Source organism: Perca fluviatilis, chromosome 20 (genome assembly GCF_010015445.1).
Source record: "Perca fluviatilis chromosome 20, GENO_Pfluv_1.0, whole genome shotgun sequence".
NCBI classification, from domain to species: domain Eukaryota; kingdom Metazoa; phylum Chordata; class Actinopteri; order Perciformes; family Percidae; genus Perca; species Perca fluviatilis.
This window is the reverse complement of record NC_053131.1, coordinates 6,013,190-6,030,623: the sequence shown is the minus strand read 5'-3', so window position 1 is coordinate 6,030,623 and position 17,434 is coordinate 6,013,190. Positions and strand designations below refer to the sequence as shown.

General features: G+C 41.9%; 1 protein-coding gene across 2 annotated transcripts in view; it reads left to right on the top strand.

Moving 5' to 3' along the window:
* The first annotated feature begins 9,244 nt into the window (after positions 1 to 9,244).
* LOC120549600 (protein jagged-2-like) overlaps positions 9,245 to 17,434 on the top strand; it is a 67,775-nt gene continuing 59,585 nt past the window's right edge. For both annotated transcript variants that reach the window (XM_039786618.1, XM_039786617.1), the window contains exons 1-2: positions 9,245 to 9,638; positions 10,621 to 10,944. In XM_039786618.1, the coding sequence (XP_039642552.1) occupies positions 9,570 to 9,638; positions 10,621 to 10,944 (393 nt within the window). In that variant the 5' untranslated portion in view covers positions 9,245 to 9,569. The remainder of the gene's footprint in view (positions 9,639 to 10,620; positions 10,945 to 17,434) is intronic.

Genomic DNA, 17,434 nt, shown 5'->3' with positions numbered 1-17,434 from the left:
TTGTATGTTTAATTCAGCGATGCCTAAAGCAAGATCACGCTCAGCTTTGACCTCTCAATCTGAATCTGAAATGAATCCCTTCATATGTGGAAGCTGTATATTCAGAAAAGGTAGATGGGGTTTGAGCGGAGTGCATCGGTGCTAAATGAAGTCATCAGATCAACTAAATGGAGCAATAAAAAGTGAGAGGGAGTCAGTAATCACTGACTTCTCAAGAGCAGGTAGGCACACGTTGAGCCGTCCTCACCTGCAGAGCTGACTCAGGACTTCTAACAATGACAGAGCGAGTCTGAGTATTTCATGTCCACTCAGATTGTTAAATACAGTCATCAGCAGGTGTGATTAATGTGCAGGTATTTGTATTAGTTGGAGTCTGTGCAGAGACAGACCTGAGCTTGTAAAGTACTGCAGGACACATGTAAGGAAAGATATGTAGGCAGTAGAATATATAACTACTAGACAGTAAACCGTGCATCTACTGTAACTATATAAAGACAGCAAACTATGGCTGCATGACACAAGTAACTGAAAGTCCTCTGTGGGCACATATACAGTCTGGATCCTTCTTTTTACTTTATTATGAATTAACCTCATATATTTTAAAAAGAATAACTTTTCATACCCTTGGAGTAACCTCTTTTTGAGGTGGTGCCATGCTGGTAAACAGCAGCATCATATCTACACTGCAGCACGTATCAGATCAGGGTGTGTAGACTTTAGCAGGGCTCTTGTTTAGTCTTTGCTCCGCATTAGAGGCCCCAGCAATGTGAGATGGGACTTTATCTCCGGCTGAATTTCTTAATCCTTTAAAGATTCAACTGCAGAATATGATATGGTGTTTTTGTTGTTGTACTCATCCATCTCCAAACCAAAAGTCAACCTCTACACTAGATCTACACATAACTGTACTATACAGTGTGATGCATTGGCACAATATTTGGTGCAGCCGTTCAGAGGATGAAACCTACTGACTTTAGCCCCTTTCCCACTGGACAAAACACCCACTAGCACCGAGTTTGAAAGAGAGACTGAATATTAAAAAAAATAAATAAGTAACCATCGTTACATCGTCATTGGCCTCCATGCTGCTTCTACTGTTTACCAACCCTGTTTTCCGGCGCGTTTGTGACGTTGAACGTGACACACCAGAAAGAAAAACAGAAAGGCATACTCATTGGGTTTCCCGCATTTAAAAGAAAACCTGCATGTACATGCTAATTTTTGTGAAAATGGTATTTGGTAACTCTTCAGCATCACTATTAGGTTGACATTTGTGGTTTTGGGTGAAATACCTCAACAACCATTGACGTTAGCATTTAGCTTAAAGCAGAGCTGTGCCTACGTTCAGCCTTAGAGGGCTAGCATGTCTGTGGACAGTTGGTCTTGTTTAAGCTACGTTCACACTCGTTGATAAATTGAATATCAATATTAAATCTTTTTTTCCTCCATCTTAACTTTTCAACTACTCTCAGCTGCTGTTTTTAGCCATGTTAGCGGTGCAACTCTGGGGGCAGTCATTTTAGTCAGTTGCTTAGTTGGTCCAATACTTTGGTCAGTGCAATATCTCACCAACAATAAGATGGAGTCCTATGTCATTCTGTACCTAGACATTCATGGTTTCCACTAGGGCCGAACGATTAATCGTTTTCAAATCGCAATTTGAAAGAAAGCGATTAGCTAATCGTGACGACCGTGATTAATCAAATGTGAATATTTAGTTGAATGTTTGGTGTAACATTTGGTTTAAAATTTTTATTTCTTTTTTTATTATTATATTTACTGTTTTTTCAAAGGATAAATGCTGGAATCGTGTTACATATCACAGATCGTAGAAATGCTATATTTTCAGTGGATTTTTCTGTTATTTGTTATTACTTTATTTAACATGATCGTAGAAGGTGCAATATGTACAGTATATGCTGCTATTGAACTAAGGCTTATCAAAAATGACAGGAAAGTACTGATATTTTTTGTTATTATAACTTTAGCTTTTGTGATAAATGTTCTGTTTGACTGTTCAATGTTCCATGCTTATTAACAGAAAACCACTTATTGCTGGCAATTTATATCCATGTTCTCATCCTAAGAAGAATATAAGAATATAGAGCAGTTTTGATGGCGTTTCATGTTATAATGCTCCATGACATGTTTTATCTGTTACACAGTGAATATTGAACAACAGCTTTTTTTAAATCAATTTGCAATTTAAAAAAGTTTTTAAAATCGCAAATCAAATCATAATCGCAATATCTGGCAGAAAAATTGCAATTTGATTTTTCCCCCAAATCGTTTAGCCCTAGTTTCCAGACAATGAATCTAATGACTTTGCTTCTGACATCCCATCTAGCACCACTAACACACAATGTCCACTTTTACAACTAATAGGACAGGATACCTCTAAAGTTTGACTGAATTAATGTTGTCCACAGCTGTACTTAGTTACACTAAATTGTTTAAGGATGCACACAAAATCTCAGCGAATAAACATGCTAACTGTATGCAAGTTAACATGCTAGTGTTTTCATGTTAGCATGCTAAGTATCTGCTAGTGGGGCAATATAAGTTTTTGTTGTGAAAATGCCACTCCCACCTGTGCACAGGAGATTTTTTAAAACATCATAAAATGATGGTTGTTTAGTTTTGCAGAACGAAGCCAGCTTTCTGTCATTTACAACTTTTTTTCTTCAGTGTGGCTATTACATAATACAGGTGTTCTCAGTGGGAGAGAAGGAAAGAGCAAACAATTGAAAAGAAAGGAATGAAAGAGCAGTGGTATTATTATTGTATGAGCTCATCTCATGTTAAATATAAATATTTGTTCTGCAAAGTTACTGCAACCTTCAGAGGAGTAAATGGTAAAATACTTTGATCGGAAAAGTCTTAAAATAGGGAAATACTTAAAGAACAAGTAGTAGTAAAGTATCTCAAACTTATACTTAAGTACAGTACAGTAGGCTACTCACAGGGTGCGATTTGTGAAAAAAGAAAAAAACAGAGGGAGGGATGTTTTTTATATCTGTCTTTTTAAACAAAACAGCAAGAATTAAATCCCCTTTCAATACCATGGATAGAGCCACTCGGGCCAGCCATGCCAAAAAGCTTATTTATGAACTTCAATATCTAATGGACAGTAATCCCAAAATGGTGTCTACATAAAACGCAGCTCTTTCAAGCCGGAGAGCGGAGTTCACTTCATGGTGAAAACAAAAGACTTTCACCCAGGAAACACTCGTATGTTCCTTGGTCGTTAACCAGTCCTTAATCGCTGCATGATGCTCACTTTTTCTGGCTAAACCCCACTACCACGGTCCCTGAAAGCACCGTCATAATACAACCAGCAACTGCTGCTCAGATTTTATCGTTCTATGGCACTATAGACTGTTCACGTTACAGTGCTTTAGTTAGTTTAAAATACTTCTATTTTAGGTATATAATATATGGTCTGTTGGTGAAGTAGCATTGATCACTTTGACAATTTTGTCCCCATCAGGGATAAAAATAATTCCGCAGAGACAGGAATATATAGACTAGAAAGGGGGAAATCCCACGCATCCCCCCTGGAAAATCGCACCCTGGCTACTCGTCAGGCCTGCCTTCAGACCTGCCTTCATACCGAACATATGCAGGTTGGTCACACTGAATTGTTCCTCTGGGAAGTGACCATTGATCCTCTGCTACAGTCAGAAGCAGAGGGGTAAGTTTTCTGCAGCTAATTAACCTTATTACTTCCCCAGTTTATCTGTCGGAGCAGTGTTTCCCATACTTCCTTATCACTGCTGATAAGAGCCTCTCCTAAAGAGATGAACACAAGACGTTTGTGTCTGTGTGCAGGCGTGTGAATGAGTCATATGTACACAAGTATGTGCAAATGACCCGTGTGTGTGTGTGTGTGTGTGTGTGTGTGTGTGTGTGTGTGTGTGTGAGTGTGTGTCTGCACCTGCTTCCCTGGGAGGAAACATCTGCTGCAGGGTGTCAGAGGCCACCTGTCTGTCTGTCCGTCCTCCCTGACCATTCCTGCAGAACTGATCTACTGTACAAGCTAAAGCTGCAGCAGGATGGTGTGTATGGGGAGAAACAGCTGTCTTACTAGACCGTCCCATGGCCCGCCATCTGACACATCCATCCAATAAGGAAGCAACAGGAAATCTTGTCTGCATGCTGGAAATAACAGATTGACGGGGTTTCTTCATGCATGTTTGGAAGGATTGAAATTCTTAAATTAACTTGGAGGAAAGTTATACTCCGTAAACTTAATAAAAAAATTTTTCTGCCACGTGGCATCGTTTTGTCATTGATTAGGCTACATGCCACTTTGCAGCACAGTAATACAACAGAGACCTTATTTATTGATATTGATTGATTTCAATATCGATCAATCCAACACCAAAGATTCTTTTGTACCTTAAAATTATGTTTCCAAAATCGTTTCAGTGGTTCATCAACTCGTAACCGGGATCGTAGCAGATCTGTAGTTCGAATGAGACATAAGAATAATGGTAATGGAAACAGTAATAGACAATTCCAATTCCACTCCTCCTGTAGGGGGCATACCTGTCAAGTATCCCGTTTTGGCCGGGAAAGTCCCGTATTTTACCCTTCTTTCCCGCCGTCCTCCCGTATTAGTATTTTCCCGTAAATCTCCCGTATTTTAACCTGCGTTATTAAAAAATAATACCCCGGGTCCGAGCGGAGTAAAAAAAAAAAACATTCCCAATCTGAGCTCTGTCACTAGCCTCGCGATAACTGCCACCTGCAGTAGCCTACCACAGATACTGTAGATGGCAGTTGTCACGAGTTTAGTGTGTGAGGTCAGATGATGAGTGACAACGCAGGGAAAAAAAAAAAAAAAAAACAGAGACAGATGATGGACGCTTCGACAGAGACGGTGCGCTGCCAAAACTTCTGAAGGCTTTACTATGCATTCCCCATAGCAATGCAAGTTGAGAAAGGGTGTTTAGCATGGTACGAAAGATTGTTACAGAGAATAGGAGGACGTTAGACAACAGAACTGTTTGCGCTCTACTCTCATGTAAACCACTCTGTAAACCACTCTGGCCCAGCCCACAAATACACTCCTTCCAAAACAATCTTAAAGAATGCAAAGTCTGCAACAAATTTATACAATAACTCACTAAAAGAGTAAAGAAAAGTTATGTGAAATGAAAAGAAAAACTGTAAAAGAAAAGCAATATGAAATGAAAAGAATGTGTGGAATGAAAATAAAATGTAAAGACAAGCAATGTTATAAATTGTAAATGTTTTCAGCATTCTGCATCAAGTGGTGATTTTAGCTTTCTTGTACACCTGTCTAAAAATGTAAGGGATACTGGAGCTTGGTTGGGGTGGTGGGACTGCTTGCGTTGGGCACCGGAAAATTTCCCTTATTTTCAAATCCAAAACTTGACAGGTATGGTAGGGGGACCAAAGAGGGCAAGTGCTTTGGTGTTGCTTTAAAGTAAAACTAGATCACTTTTCCCGCCTTGGTCCCCCTGCAGGTTGGAAACGGAATTGTCCATTACATTACATTGTCCAGTTCATTCAAACTACAGATCTGCTACCCGATCTGGCAAACTTGCATAATGTAATGTAATGGACAATTCCGCTTCCAACCTGTAGGGGGACCGAAGCGGTAAAAGTTACCTAGTGTTGCTTTAAGGTTAGTCTACTATAAAGGTGCTGGTTGACAAGTAGCTAATGCTAATGCTTGGTCTATAACGTTAGCTAATTCTTGGTGGGTAACATAAGATTACGACATCATTCAACACGCTCAGTTATTTTTAGTATGATTGTTTTGACCACGGTTAACAACTCTGGGCTAACCCACAAATTCATCAGTAACGTTATCTGTATAGATAGACGACTACCTAATGGTTAGCCAGCTAACACACCCCTGTCTGTCTGCGTCACTCTCCCGGCGCTGCAAGGCTTCAGTCGGGATGAGAGCTGACAGCAGCCCCGGCCCGGGGACACATCCACAGTCAGCCCCCAGCCAGCCAGCCACTATCTTCACTTCACTTCACTCACTAAGTGACGCTAACGGCAGTTTACTGAACCGTCGGGAAACAGACCCAGGCACCCGAGTCAGAACAGCGACCATTCGTAACGTTATACCTCCGTTAGCGTTACCGGTGTTCGTGCCGAAAATCTCCTCCCTGCCGAATTCTGCCTTCTCAACCCGCGACACAGGTTCGTGGGTCTGAGTGTCGCGAATTCAGTTTCATATCGCATATCGTTACAGCCCTATGAACAACACATTATTATTTTTCACCACACTATGTAACGCCACAAAACATTTATTGGTACTGGATGCTGGCCTTGTATGTACATGATGTTTTTAAGGAAACGTGCTATATGGACATTCCTTGGAAGAAATGGCAGGGGAAAATGACTGACTTGTTTGGAAGTGTGGCATTGTTAAACAACATATTACCACAATCCCCTGAAGTGCGTGCGGGCATACAGAGCACCATTGTTCTAAGCAGCTTACAGGTGTCCTCCAAAGTTAATCCAAATTTCTGTCAATTCAAGGGAAGCGCCATAATTCAGATTTCCCAATGTGGTACCAATTCCAAAAAAAAGAAGATTCCAGGCTAGTTGCCCTGATGTTGACATCATCTTTCAAATGTTTTTCTCAAACCCAGACATTTTCTCTGTTTCAATACCGTGGACCTATTCTTTTTTAAAAGTTGGAACCAAACCTGCGACCCCTGCGTCGAGGACTGAGGCTCCGTATATGGGCACATGCTCTACCAGATGAGCTACCCAGGCGCCTGGACCTTTTATCTTTTAATCAAAAAAATATATTTCAGATGTTGACTGACAGAGCAGAGGCGGCATTATCTTTTCTAAGCTATAGATCAGGTGGGAGAGCAGTTGCCTCCCAATCGGAAGGTCACTGGTTCGAACCCTAGCCCTGCTATCCCATGTCCAAGTGTCCTTGGGCAAGACACTGAACCCCAAATTGCTCACGATGCGGCGCCATCGGTGTGTGAATGTGTGTGAATGTTTATCTGATGAGCAGGTGGCACCTTGTGCAGCAGCCTCGGCCACCAGGCTATGAATGTGTGTGAATGGTTCCAGTACTACGTTAAAGCACTAGGAGTAGTTGTTAAGACTACATAAATGTAGTCAATTTACATTTACAGATACCTGTACGGATTCACCTCCAGTGTTTTCTGTTCTTTACTTTTCCTTCTGTACACTGAAAGCTGCAGAGGTGCTGAAGAAGTCAGGCACCTCGTTCAATGTTGTATGTTTTTTGCAACATGGCTCATCATGACTTTGCGTAAACATACACGCCACTTTCCTAAAGCCAAATGGCGTGTTATCTGTATGTCATGTGTATGTCTATGCTGTAAACAGTGGATGTAAACATACACACCACGTGGCGTCACACACGTGTAAAAAAATGGTTGGGAAAGGCTTTAGTAACACAAAAAACGATTAAAACACGAAAAAAAAAAAAAAAACCGAAGGTTGGATGCGATCCTGGCTCTCCTGGGTGAAAGTTTCACCCATCCAACCTCCGCGGACTTACGTCCTTTCATACTACTCGCTACGGCGAAAATTCACCCGTAATGTAGGTCAATGCCGGCCGAACGGCGTAGATAAACACGCTAAAAAGTGATTATGCGTCTTGATAACACGCCAAAATGGCATACGAATTGGCGTGTCATACATACGCCACTTTATGAGAGCAGTCTGGTTTGTTGTGCCCTTCCCATTTTTGTTAGCTCAATAGCAGTTTTGATGCTAGTAAATGTTTCTGAAACCGATGTGCTGATCACTGATTTTAGATATAACATATATATATATTTATATATAGTAAGAGACAACATAGAGAGCGGATAGTATGAATTGTTGAGCAAACAGAGATGGTTGCATATTCCTCAAAAACGTGCTTTATTTCTTTTACCTGCTGCTTTCATTCCTCATTCTGCAGCTTGTCATCAGGAAACCCACTAGCACTTTGAGTCTAACTGAGAACATAGATGCTAAACTGTCACAGCTGCCACCAGTGCACCACTAGTTTCTCCTACTCATTATTAATTTTTTTTTAATGGAAGACAGGTGTAATTGTAATTAATGATGTTAATAAAGGTTACATTCCATTTAGGTATTCCAAAGTCCTTTTATCTCCAAACTGAATGCTTTCTGGCATTTAAAATGCTTCATAACTGCTGTTTAGATGTTGGTTTATTAACATCCGCATACTGCTATATGCTATCTTTTTATGTTGTATGTAAGAGTGAAAAGGTGTCTGTATCCTGGTGCATGGATCAAACTTATCAACTAAACGTTATATTCAGTCGTTAAGTAAAAATGGAAACCGCGGAAGAATTCTCCATTACAAATAAAGTCCATGTTGAGTTAATGTCTGATACTTAAGTATATTTTGATACTTTATTTTTTATTTTTGCAACTTGCATAAAAGTTAAGTATTAAAATGACCTTAGTTATCAGACGTTAAACCCAACAGTGAAGGACAGACAGACTATAATTTAAATCATATCTTATATACTTTGAAAAAGGAGGGAAAGAAAGAAACATGAACTCATTGTATGGGGTATAATGGACTGGAGTAAATATAAAAAGTCTTCTTAAAATGAAAATGCACAAGTTTACCTGAAAACCTGCAGTGTTTGATGACCTGTAGTGTATGTGGGTGTTGCTGAGCCATCAGTAGAGGGCGCTGACAGCCACGTTTCCTCTGCCTGCAGGTCCTCCACTAAACACATCGTCTACACTCTGCATGTGTATAATCATTGTTTATGAGTCACATTTAAAGCCTTTACTGTGTGCGTGTGTGTGTGTGTGTGTGTGTGTGTGTGTGTGTGTGTGTGTGTGTGTGTGTGTGTGTGTGTGTGCGTGCGTGCGTGCGTGTGTGTGTGTGTGTGTGTGTTTTGTGTTAAAATGAATCTTCTGAATTACAATTCTGCATGCAACCTGCAAATGAAACACATTATGACTTGGATTTATTGGGACAAAGCTCTTATGTAGAGAGATGCATGTGTTCAATAAAATATCATTGTACGGTGTGAGTGTAATAAAAACACAAATACAAGCTCTTGTGTGAGAAAACTTCCATAATAAATCCATCAGCGGTCCTCCTCCTCACTCCTTCTCCCGTCCCTTTTTTTGATTGGCTCCCAGCTGGCCAACGTTCCACCCAGGCGGCCTGTGATTGGTCCTCCAGCTGTCCATCATTAAGGGGGGAGAGCCCGGTTCTGGCTTTTGGGCAAACAGAGACGCACCGCTGCTCTCCTTCTCGGCTGTTTAGTGCGTTGAGCGGCGGAGGGAAGTAGAGTTGGCGCGTCTGGTTAGTGCTTCTGTGGACCAAACAGCAGCAGCAGCGGCCGCAGCGGTGCGCTTTCCCTCCTCCAGATCCTCCAGAGCCGCGGGCATCCCGGAGAGCAGGCACGCCGTGCACGCCTCGGACACCAGCAGGAGGATACTGCTTTCTCCTTCTTCTTCTTCCTCTTCTTCTTCATTATTATTATTTTAACTGATTGAGACATACATTTTTTTCCCCTTTCCCTGATGGTAACCTACACTGAGCAGCCGGAGACATGTGGAATAATCTGGGGAAACTGCACCGCTTCTCACTAGTGTGTCTTCTCCTGACGCTGGGGGCCGAGGTGAGAACTTTATCTCAGAGGGAGATGATATTAATGATGGTGCGTTTCAAACGTAGCAATCGACTGGAAGTTAGTTTATATATATATATATATATCAATCATGTGATATCGGAATTTTCTAAATGTGCGCTTCCTTCTGGGGAGGGATAAAGTAAGTTTACAGGCAACACATACAACACATCTGCTGTGTCATACCGTTATCAGCTGCTACTCAGCGAAGCTTCAAGTAAGGACATGGTTAAGTCTTGCGTTTGTAATTATCTATAAAAGTTTCATCATTGAACGATCGATAGAGGCAATATAAAGTGCGTAATTCGTGTTTTACGAAGATTCTGAAAAGCTTGGTGACGCAAAAGTATTTGGATGAAATAGCTTCACGTTTGCAGTGGAGCTTCACCTGCATGGCACATTCAGCCTAGAACACATCTTCAATATGTCAGCTCTGTGATCGATTTTTTTTCTGTCAGATGTTTTCACTGAGAGCAGGCTGGTTCTGGCTCAGCCTGCAGTGTATGTCTTGTTGGTGTTCAGCCGCAGCATAATATGCAGAGTGAGCTAAATTGGAGCACTAGGTCTCGTTTACCAGCCTTGAAGTTCAACTGTGCCAACATGTACAGTAGTGTGGGCTGCAGAGTGACTGCACACTGCAAAAAAAATAAAAACAAGTTGATGTCCTGAACTTTTCCTTTTAAAGTTGTAGCCTATCATTTCACTTGTTTACAACAGACATTTTACAATTATTAGAGACTTGATTAATCAAGTAGCATTTTCTCACACACAACCCTTAACACACTTAGAAAAGCTGCATTAAACTCTAGGATAAATAAATAACTGCTACGGTTCATAGAATTTCACTTGAGAAGAACCTCTGAATGGACACTGAACGACCTTTTTTAAAAGATTGAAAAATAGACATTGCAGTGTGACCACCTCCCGCAGGCCTTTTTTTTCAGCCTTTCTCACTCCCTTATGTTCTCCTCAGGTGTCTCATTCTACGGGCTACTTCGAGCTGCAGTTGATTTCGGTGGAAAACCCCAACGGTCAGCTCCTGAACGGCGACTGCTGCGACGCAGAGAAGAGCGCAGCGGAGGGCCACTGTGGCGCGGACGAGTGCGACACCTACTTCAGAGTGTGTTTAAAGGAATACCAAACGGAGGTCACGACCAACGGACAGTGCACCTACGGCTCGGAAACTACTAAGGTTATCGGTGGGAATACTTTTCAGTTCAAGGGTGGACAGAAAACCGGACAGAACCGGAACAATGACGCCGGGAAGATCCTTATTCCCTTCCAGTTCGCGTGGCCGGTAAGTGGATCTGAGTGTCACTGAGTGCCCCCCCCCCCCCACCATTTCACCCAAAGCTGTTGTTAAAAGTTGGATTTCAAAAGGGGGAGATTGCGTAAAGGTTTCAAAATATTCACTTGGATGCACCACCAGAAGTCTAAGCATGTAATGTACTCATCATTTCATGATTTCATGTTAATAATCTCCCATGTTGTGTCCAAAACATGTAGAATTATCAAAGGGGAGTTTGGATGTGTTGGATTGTGAATCATGGCGCAGCCCTAAATCGCTCACCCAAACTCGTACAGTGTAATTTGGCACATTTTGGCACATTTTTTTCTGTTACACGTCTGTCATTGCTGTCCGAGCCTCTGCGTGCCGCCCCATTCTTCCCCCCGCGTGCAACGTTTTGGCGTCTCTACATGATCAGACATCTCGCGAGGGATATCACATTCCTCTCTTGGAGCTTTTTTTTTAAGGTGAATGTCTGTGTGTTTCTGATCGAGCCAAAGCCCTGAGCACGCATGACGCATGGCTTTTACGCACAGCGGCGGCGGTGCAGTTGTGTCTCGGTTTGATGAGTTACCAAACAAGCTGCTGTTTGCGTGGCTCCAGTTAGTTACAGTGGTGGGGGGTCGTGGTGCTAGTGTTTGGGGGTATGGGAGGATTTCCAAGCGAGTGTTGATTAAGAAGTGGCAGGTAACTTATTATCTTATCTAAACAGAGCAGCATAGCCAATCAAAAAGCTGCTGCCGAGCCAGCGTGGGAAACAGGAACAGTCCTCCGGACAATCTTGAGTTTACTGAAAGCTGCTGTACACTCACAGATCTGTATCAGAGAGATTTAATGGGGAGAGTGACGTCCTGTGGAGGAAACGTCACAGGTTTGATTCCCACAACAGCTGAGTGAGTGAGCTGTCAAAATAAGAGTCCTCTCGGTTATTCTGAGTCAAAGTGGAAAAGACTATATGGACATGATGAAAGTCTAAAAATGTATCATGTGTCCTTGAATACTATCAATAATCATTACTTTATATAAACCTGTGCTGCAGTACTTTAACCAAGTCGTCAATCAAAGAAAAGTAGTTTAGGACTCTTTCCAAAATCAATTATTTACTAAAGTTAGTAACATTGCAAGAATGTACATCTCACCTGATGTTTTAGCTTTTATTGAGTTGTAAAAGCCATATTTTCTTAATACAGACATTTTAACATTTTCAGAAGCTTTTTAAAGTATTTTCTACAATTCAGTGTCCTTTTTGTTGATTGCAGTGCAGCAATGTGTCTAAATCTGTTGTTGTTTCCAGATATTTATTTTCAGAAAAATTTTGAATTAAGTATATTTTTGTTTGGAAAACCGGTTGAAATAAAAAGAAAATTACACTTTTGGGACTCAACGACAGAGAAAAATGACATGGAGATGGACTTTTGAAGTATATGAAGAAAAAAAAAACTGAAATCCTGGTTGCAGCTTCTCCAATTTACGGGATTGTTCTTTTTCTCTGCCTCATATTAACGCAAATTGAGTTTTTGTTGTTGAACGGTTGCTCAGACAAAATTAACAGTTTGAAGACTTGAACTGTGCTCGAGGAATGGGTGATGGACGTTTGTCTCAGAAATATAACATTTACAGATGAAAAAATTAAATATGAAAATAACCGGTCGCTGTGACCCTGATTTTTGCATACTTGCAACAGCAAAACATGTACAGTATATATACTGTACATGTATGTATGTATGTATGTATGTATGTATGTATATATATATATATATATATATATATATATATATATATATATATATATATATATTGGGTGCTTTGTGTGCTCGGCTGGCTGCTTGACCTCTCCATTCATCACTCCCCATGGTCAGCTGTCAGCAGAAGGGGAAGATGGAAGTAGTAAGTTGGGGCCCTGCGGGCGGATATGGTTACCACTAAGTTGTGTGTGACACAGGCGGTGGATATCAGTGTCACCATCTACTCAAACAAGTGAAGATCGTCGGTCAATCTGGGCCGGGGGATTGCCTTTACCTCACCGCCTCTCATGTTCACTCTCTATCCGTTATTGGGTCATTGTCTCACTCAGCGTGTGTGGGATCAGTATTTTCCACTATCCGCCCAGGAGGGGTCGTGTGTGTGTGTGTGTGTGTGTGTGTGTGTGTGTGTATGTGTGTGTGTGTGTGGCGTGCGTGCGTGGGGCACAAAGGAAGGAGGGTATCAGTGTTCAGCAGCTTCTTCACAAAAGAATGTCAAGGTTGGAGCACTTAAGTAGAGCCATACAATATATGGAGAACACCAAACATCAGGATATTTTTGACCAAATACATCAATGTTGATATTGCAGCAATATTGTAGGGGTTGACTATTGGTGCTTTCAGATTTTTGATAAACTAGTGCAGTGCCTGTTTGGAGCGTGTGCTTGTTGAGGAAGGGCCGATTGCTTGGTTCCTAGTATTTTTTTTCTCCCACAACTTTATCTTACTACATAAGCGCGTTTCAATCAGTCGTGTAACAATAGGAATTGTTTGATACGTGTTGCAGCACGGATCATTTTAGAGGTTGCACTTAGAGGTATCTGAGTAGCCATGTGTGTGAGTCCACTTGTTTGTTCGCCGGGAGAACGTTAAATAAACTATCGCCCGTTGGGTGATCAGTAATGTGGATATAATGAGTGAAGCTAAGTCGGTAAAGGCAAATAATAGAACAACTAATAAGTCTGGTGTGTTTAGAAAAAACACTTTACTGTAATGCAGCCTTTAAAACCAGGAAAAGATAACACTTGTGGCATATCACCATATTACCATATCCAAAATTTAAGACGATATCTAGCCTCATATATCAATGTCGATATAAGATCCATATATTGCCCAGCCCTAAGTTGAAGGCTCTTTACAAATGTCATCACGGGGAGACCTCTAGCTCACCCAGTAAGAGTGTTCACCCTGCAGTCCTGCAGTGGCGCAGGGTTTGAATCCTACCTGCTGTCATCCCCCATTTCTCTCCCCCTTTCAAGTCTGTCCACTTCCAAATAAAGGGAAATGCCCCAAGAAATGATCTTTAAAAAAAAAAAAATGTCATCACACTTCATATATTTTAAATCAGACATCTTCACTGGTTGTTTGAATATTATATGTTAACTATCTGGGGATGTGAATCTCTATGCATTAAAGAAGTCAAACACAAGACCTACTGTGGGCCGCAACTTGTGATCTGTTGCCAATTAATTATAATGTTCTATAAGTCTATGAATTATCTATACTATAGTGAAAATTGCCCATCAGCAGTTTCCAGAATGCAAGTTAATGTCTTCAAATGTCTTGTTTTGCCCGACCAACAGTTTCAAACTCAAAGATATTCAATTCACAAGAAAGAGAAAAGCAGCACTTTCTCACATTTTAAGGAGCTGGAAGCAGCAGCTTTTCTTTTTTTCTTGATAAATGACTTCAATTAGTCATTTGAATCGTCTGATCATATTGTAATTTTACCACTGTTTGACATCTAATGCATGCCTATTGGTCCTGGAAGAGGGATCCCTCCTCTCTGTTGCTCCTTTGGAGGTTTCCCTTCTCTGAGAATGGAGGGTGTTGTATAATGTGCAGAGCCCTCTCAGGAAATCCTCGAAATAAAATTATGTTTCTTCCTCTGCTTGCACGGTGATCAAAAGTTTGGGAAAGATGTGAAATGACAGATGTCTCACTCTGCTCATACTTAACAAAGCCAAACCATAGTCCTCCTCCTTCCTACCACAGACTGTAGTTTGTCCTGTGGCACGCTGTCGGCCAACAGACAGCGCTGACAGTCACTGTGTGTATGTGTGTGTGTGTGTGTGTGTGTTTGTGTGTGCCGTGGCCTGTAGCCTCTGGTGTTGCTATAGTGGACTCCTCCGGTCGGCCCCAGTATCTGGGCCACTGGTCCTGACATGAATGAGCTGCTGAAGAAAAATCAAAAAGGACATTGTTCTGCTGATCATTTCCCATGTCATGTTAACCCCTCTGGCAGTTTAGGTCTTTAGTGACATCTTTTTTTTCATGAAAGGGACGAGGGGAGGGGGTTAGCGAGGGAAGGAGGGATGATGGGGAAGAGAGAGGAAGCAGCCCTCTCTTCAAAAAGAGAAGGGGTGCGGATAAAAAAAAAATCGAAAATCTTACATATAGTGATTATTGTTTTACGACTATTCTTTTCCCAAGAATCAATATTTTTTATTTAGCTTTTCTTACCAATGATTGACCTAAATATTTTCTGGTTATACGGTACCGCCGATGGCGACTACATCATATCCATTTCCAGCAAAACAGAGCGAAAGCAGAAAATGCAGAAAATCCATTTTATGTTCTTCTTTAAAAATGAACTAAATATGACTGACTGACTGACATGTGATGTGCATTCTTCTTAGAAAACAACCGTCTCATGATATATTGTCTCTAGAAGTGTATTATCCATCTTTTGTTTTTGTTAAAGAAGTAAAAGGAAATCTCAATACTCGATACCATTGAATCTCAACACTTCTAGAATCGCAATAAATTAATATCGCAATACAAATCCAATCGGCACCCATGTATCGTGAAAGAATGGAATAGATAAAAGCATATCGTCCCAGCCCTACCCTCCACTCTGCTTCCTTGTGAGGTTTCTGTCACGAGGGATGTTTTTTTTGTTTTTTTTTACAGTATTGAGTGAAGCAAATACAAGCATTTACTTCTTCTCCTCTGCTGCCCCCCCTCCCCCCTCTCACCCAAACCTTCCCCAGTCTCTGCATCTCCCTCTCTCCTTATGGGGTATTTTTAGAGCTGCTGTCCTCCCCTCACCCCTCTGTGAGTAAATCGAGGATCAAGGGTGCGTACTCCTTCAGTTTCATGGCCTGTCCCCCCTCCTCCCCCTCCCCCTCTCTGCCCTCGCTCTTGCCAAAATTCCCCCCTCAGCCTGGCAGATCTGAGAGGACAGAGGTGGAACAGCTGTTGTTTGGAGACCTCCTCCTCCTCCCCAGAATAAATGTTTTAGTGAAATAGCATTAGGGAAAACAGGCTATGATTACAGCGTTGCCGAGCAAAAGATCACCTCACTCGGAGGAGTATCAGTGAGCAATCACAAAGTGCAATGTTGGATGGCAATGAGTCCGTCCTCTTCTTCTTCGCTTGTTTCCCTCAATGCCGTCACTGCCGTCACTCGGCTCGTTTGGCTCATTTGCCGAGTGTGTCCTTGGCGAGCTTCCGCTCTTCCACCATGCGCTCCTCTCGGTTTTGGTGATGCTCTTATGGTTGATTAGTTTTGGAGGAACAGAGGAGGAGGATGTGATGATCACATGGATGGAGGTGTAGGCTGGCTTTGGTTGGCCGAGTAAGAGGATACTGCCGAAATGTAGAAAGACTGAAATGTCATATTTTTTAGGCCTACACATGCAAAACAGCTGCACAACAACAATACCAGATGCTGCAACTAAAGTAAAACCATGATATCCAGTTTAATCAAGTCCACTCAGTCATTTATCTGCTCCTGCAGCCGGCTATCTGCAGACAGCTGGCTAGTTAGCGTTAGCTACCTGGCTATATGGCAGGTAGAGAGCAGGCCCCCAGGAGGTGCACCAGGCTTTGAAGGCAATTTGACGTAGCAGCCGGAACAGTGCTAACAACAGTGGAATTACAACTTATTGGGCCCTTTGGCCCAAAAAGACTTATCCCATAGACTTACGTGGAGAAAAAGACTTCCGTAACCCCCGCGAAATGACTCGTTTCACTATCAGAAGTTGATCCATTCGGTCCGATAACATTTGGAAAGTCTAGAAGAGCCACACAATTAAATCATTTAATCCTCATTCAAGTTAGCAGAGCTCCAGACCAGAAGCAGCCGGCTCGGCAGGCGGAGGTCTGTAGTGCACCTGCTCTATAGGCAACATCATTCGGGTAATTTTATGCCCAGCAGTTGAACTTTTTGGGCTTCATGCGCCACTGAGCAACTCTAATAGGAATGAACGGGGCTCTGCCTCCAATGCTGCAGAGACAGACTGAAAGAAGTTGACTCCCCTTTCTCGTAATCAGAGATATTTCATCAACAAACACATTTGTAAAGATATGATCCCTAGTTTTACAACAGGGTAGTCGGAGACAGCGAGCTGTCTGGGGCTGCAGCAGGTGCACTTATACTGAAACTATTCACGCCAGTTCATGGGACCGTCCTGACTTGGGAGCTAATGTAGTCAGCTATCATCAGCTACTTTTTTGTGCACGTTGTAGAAACGACTGTAGTATGAACATTCTTGATTGGCACTTTCAGTTTCATTTACAGAGCAATGAGACTGAAGAGCAGGATGTAGTTCTCCTTTTCTTCATGCATCCATGCCTTTGGAAAATCCAAACTCCAAAGGTTTTGTCTCACGATCCACATATTTTGACCTGGAAAATGTTTCTATTTTGTAAAATGACAAATTCAGACCACAAAACGTATGGCGCTCCCTCTGCACCCCGTCTTTAATAAGCCTAAAAGCCTGCAGCGGGCTGCAGCAGGGCTCTGTTACGTG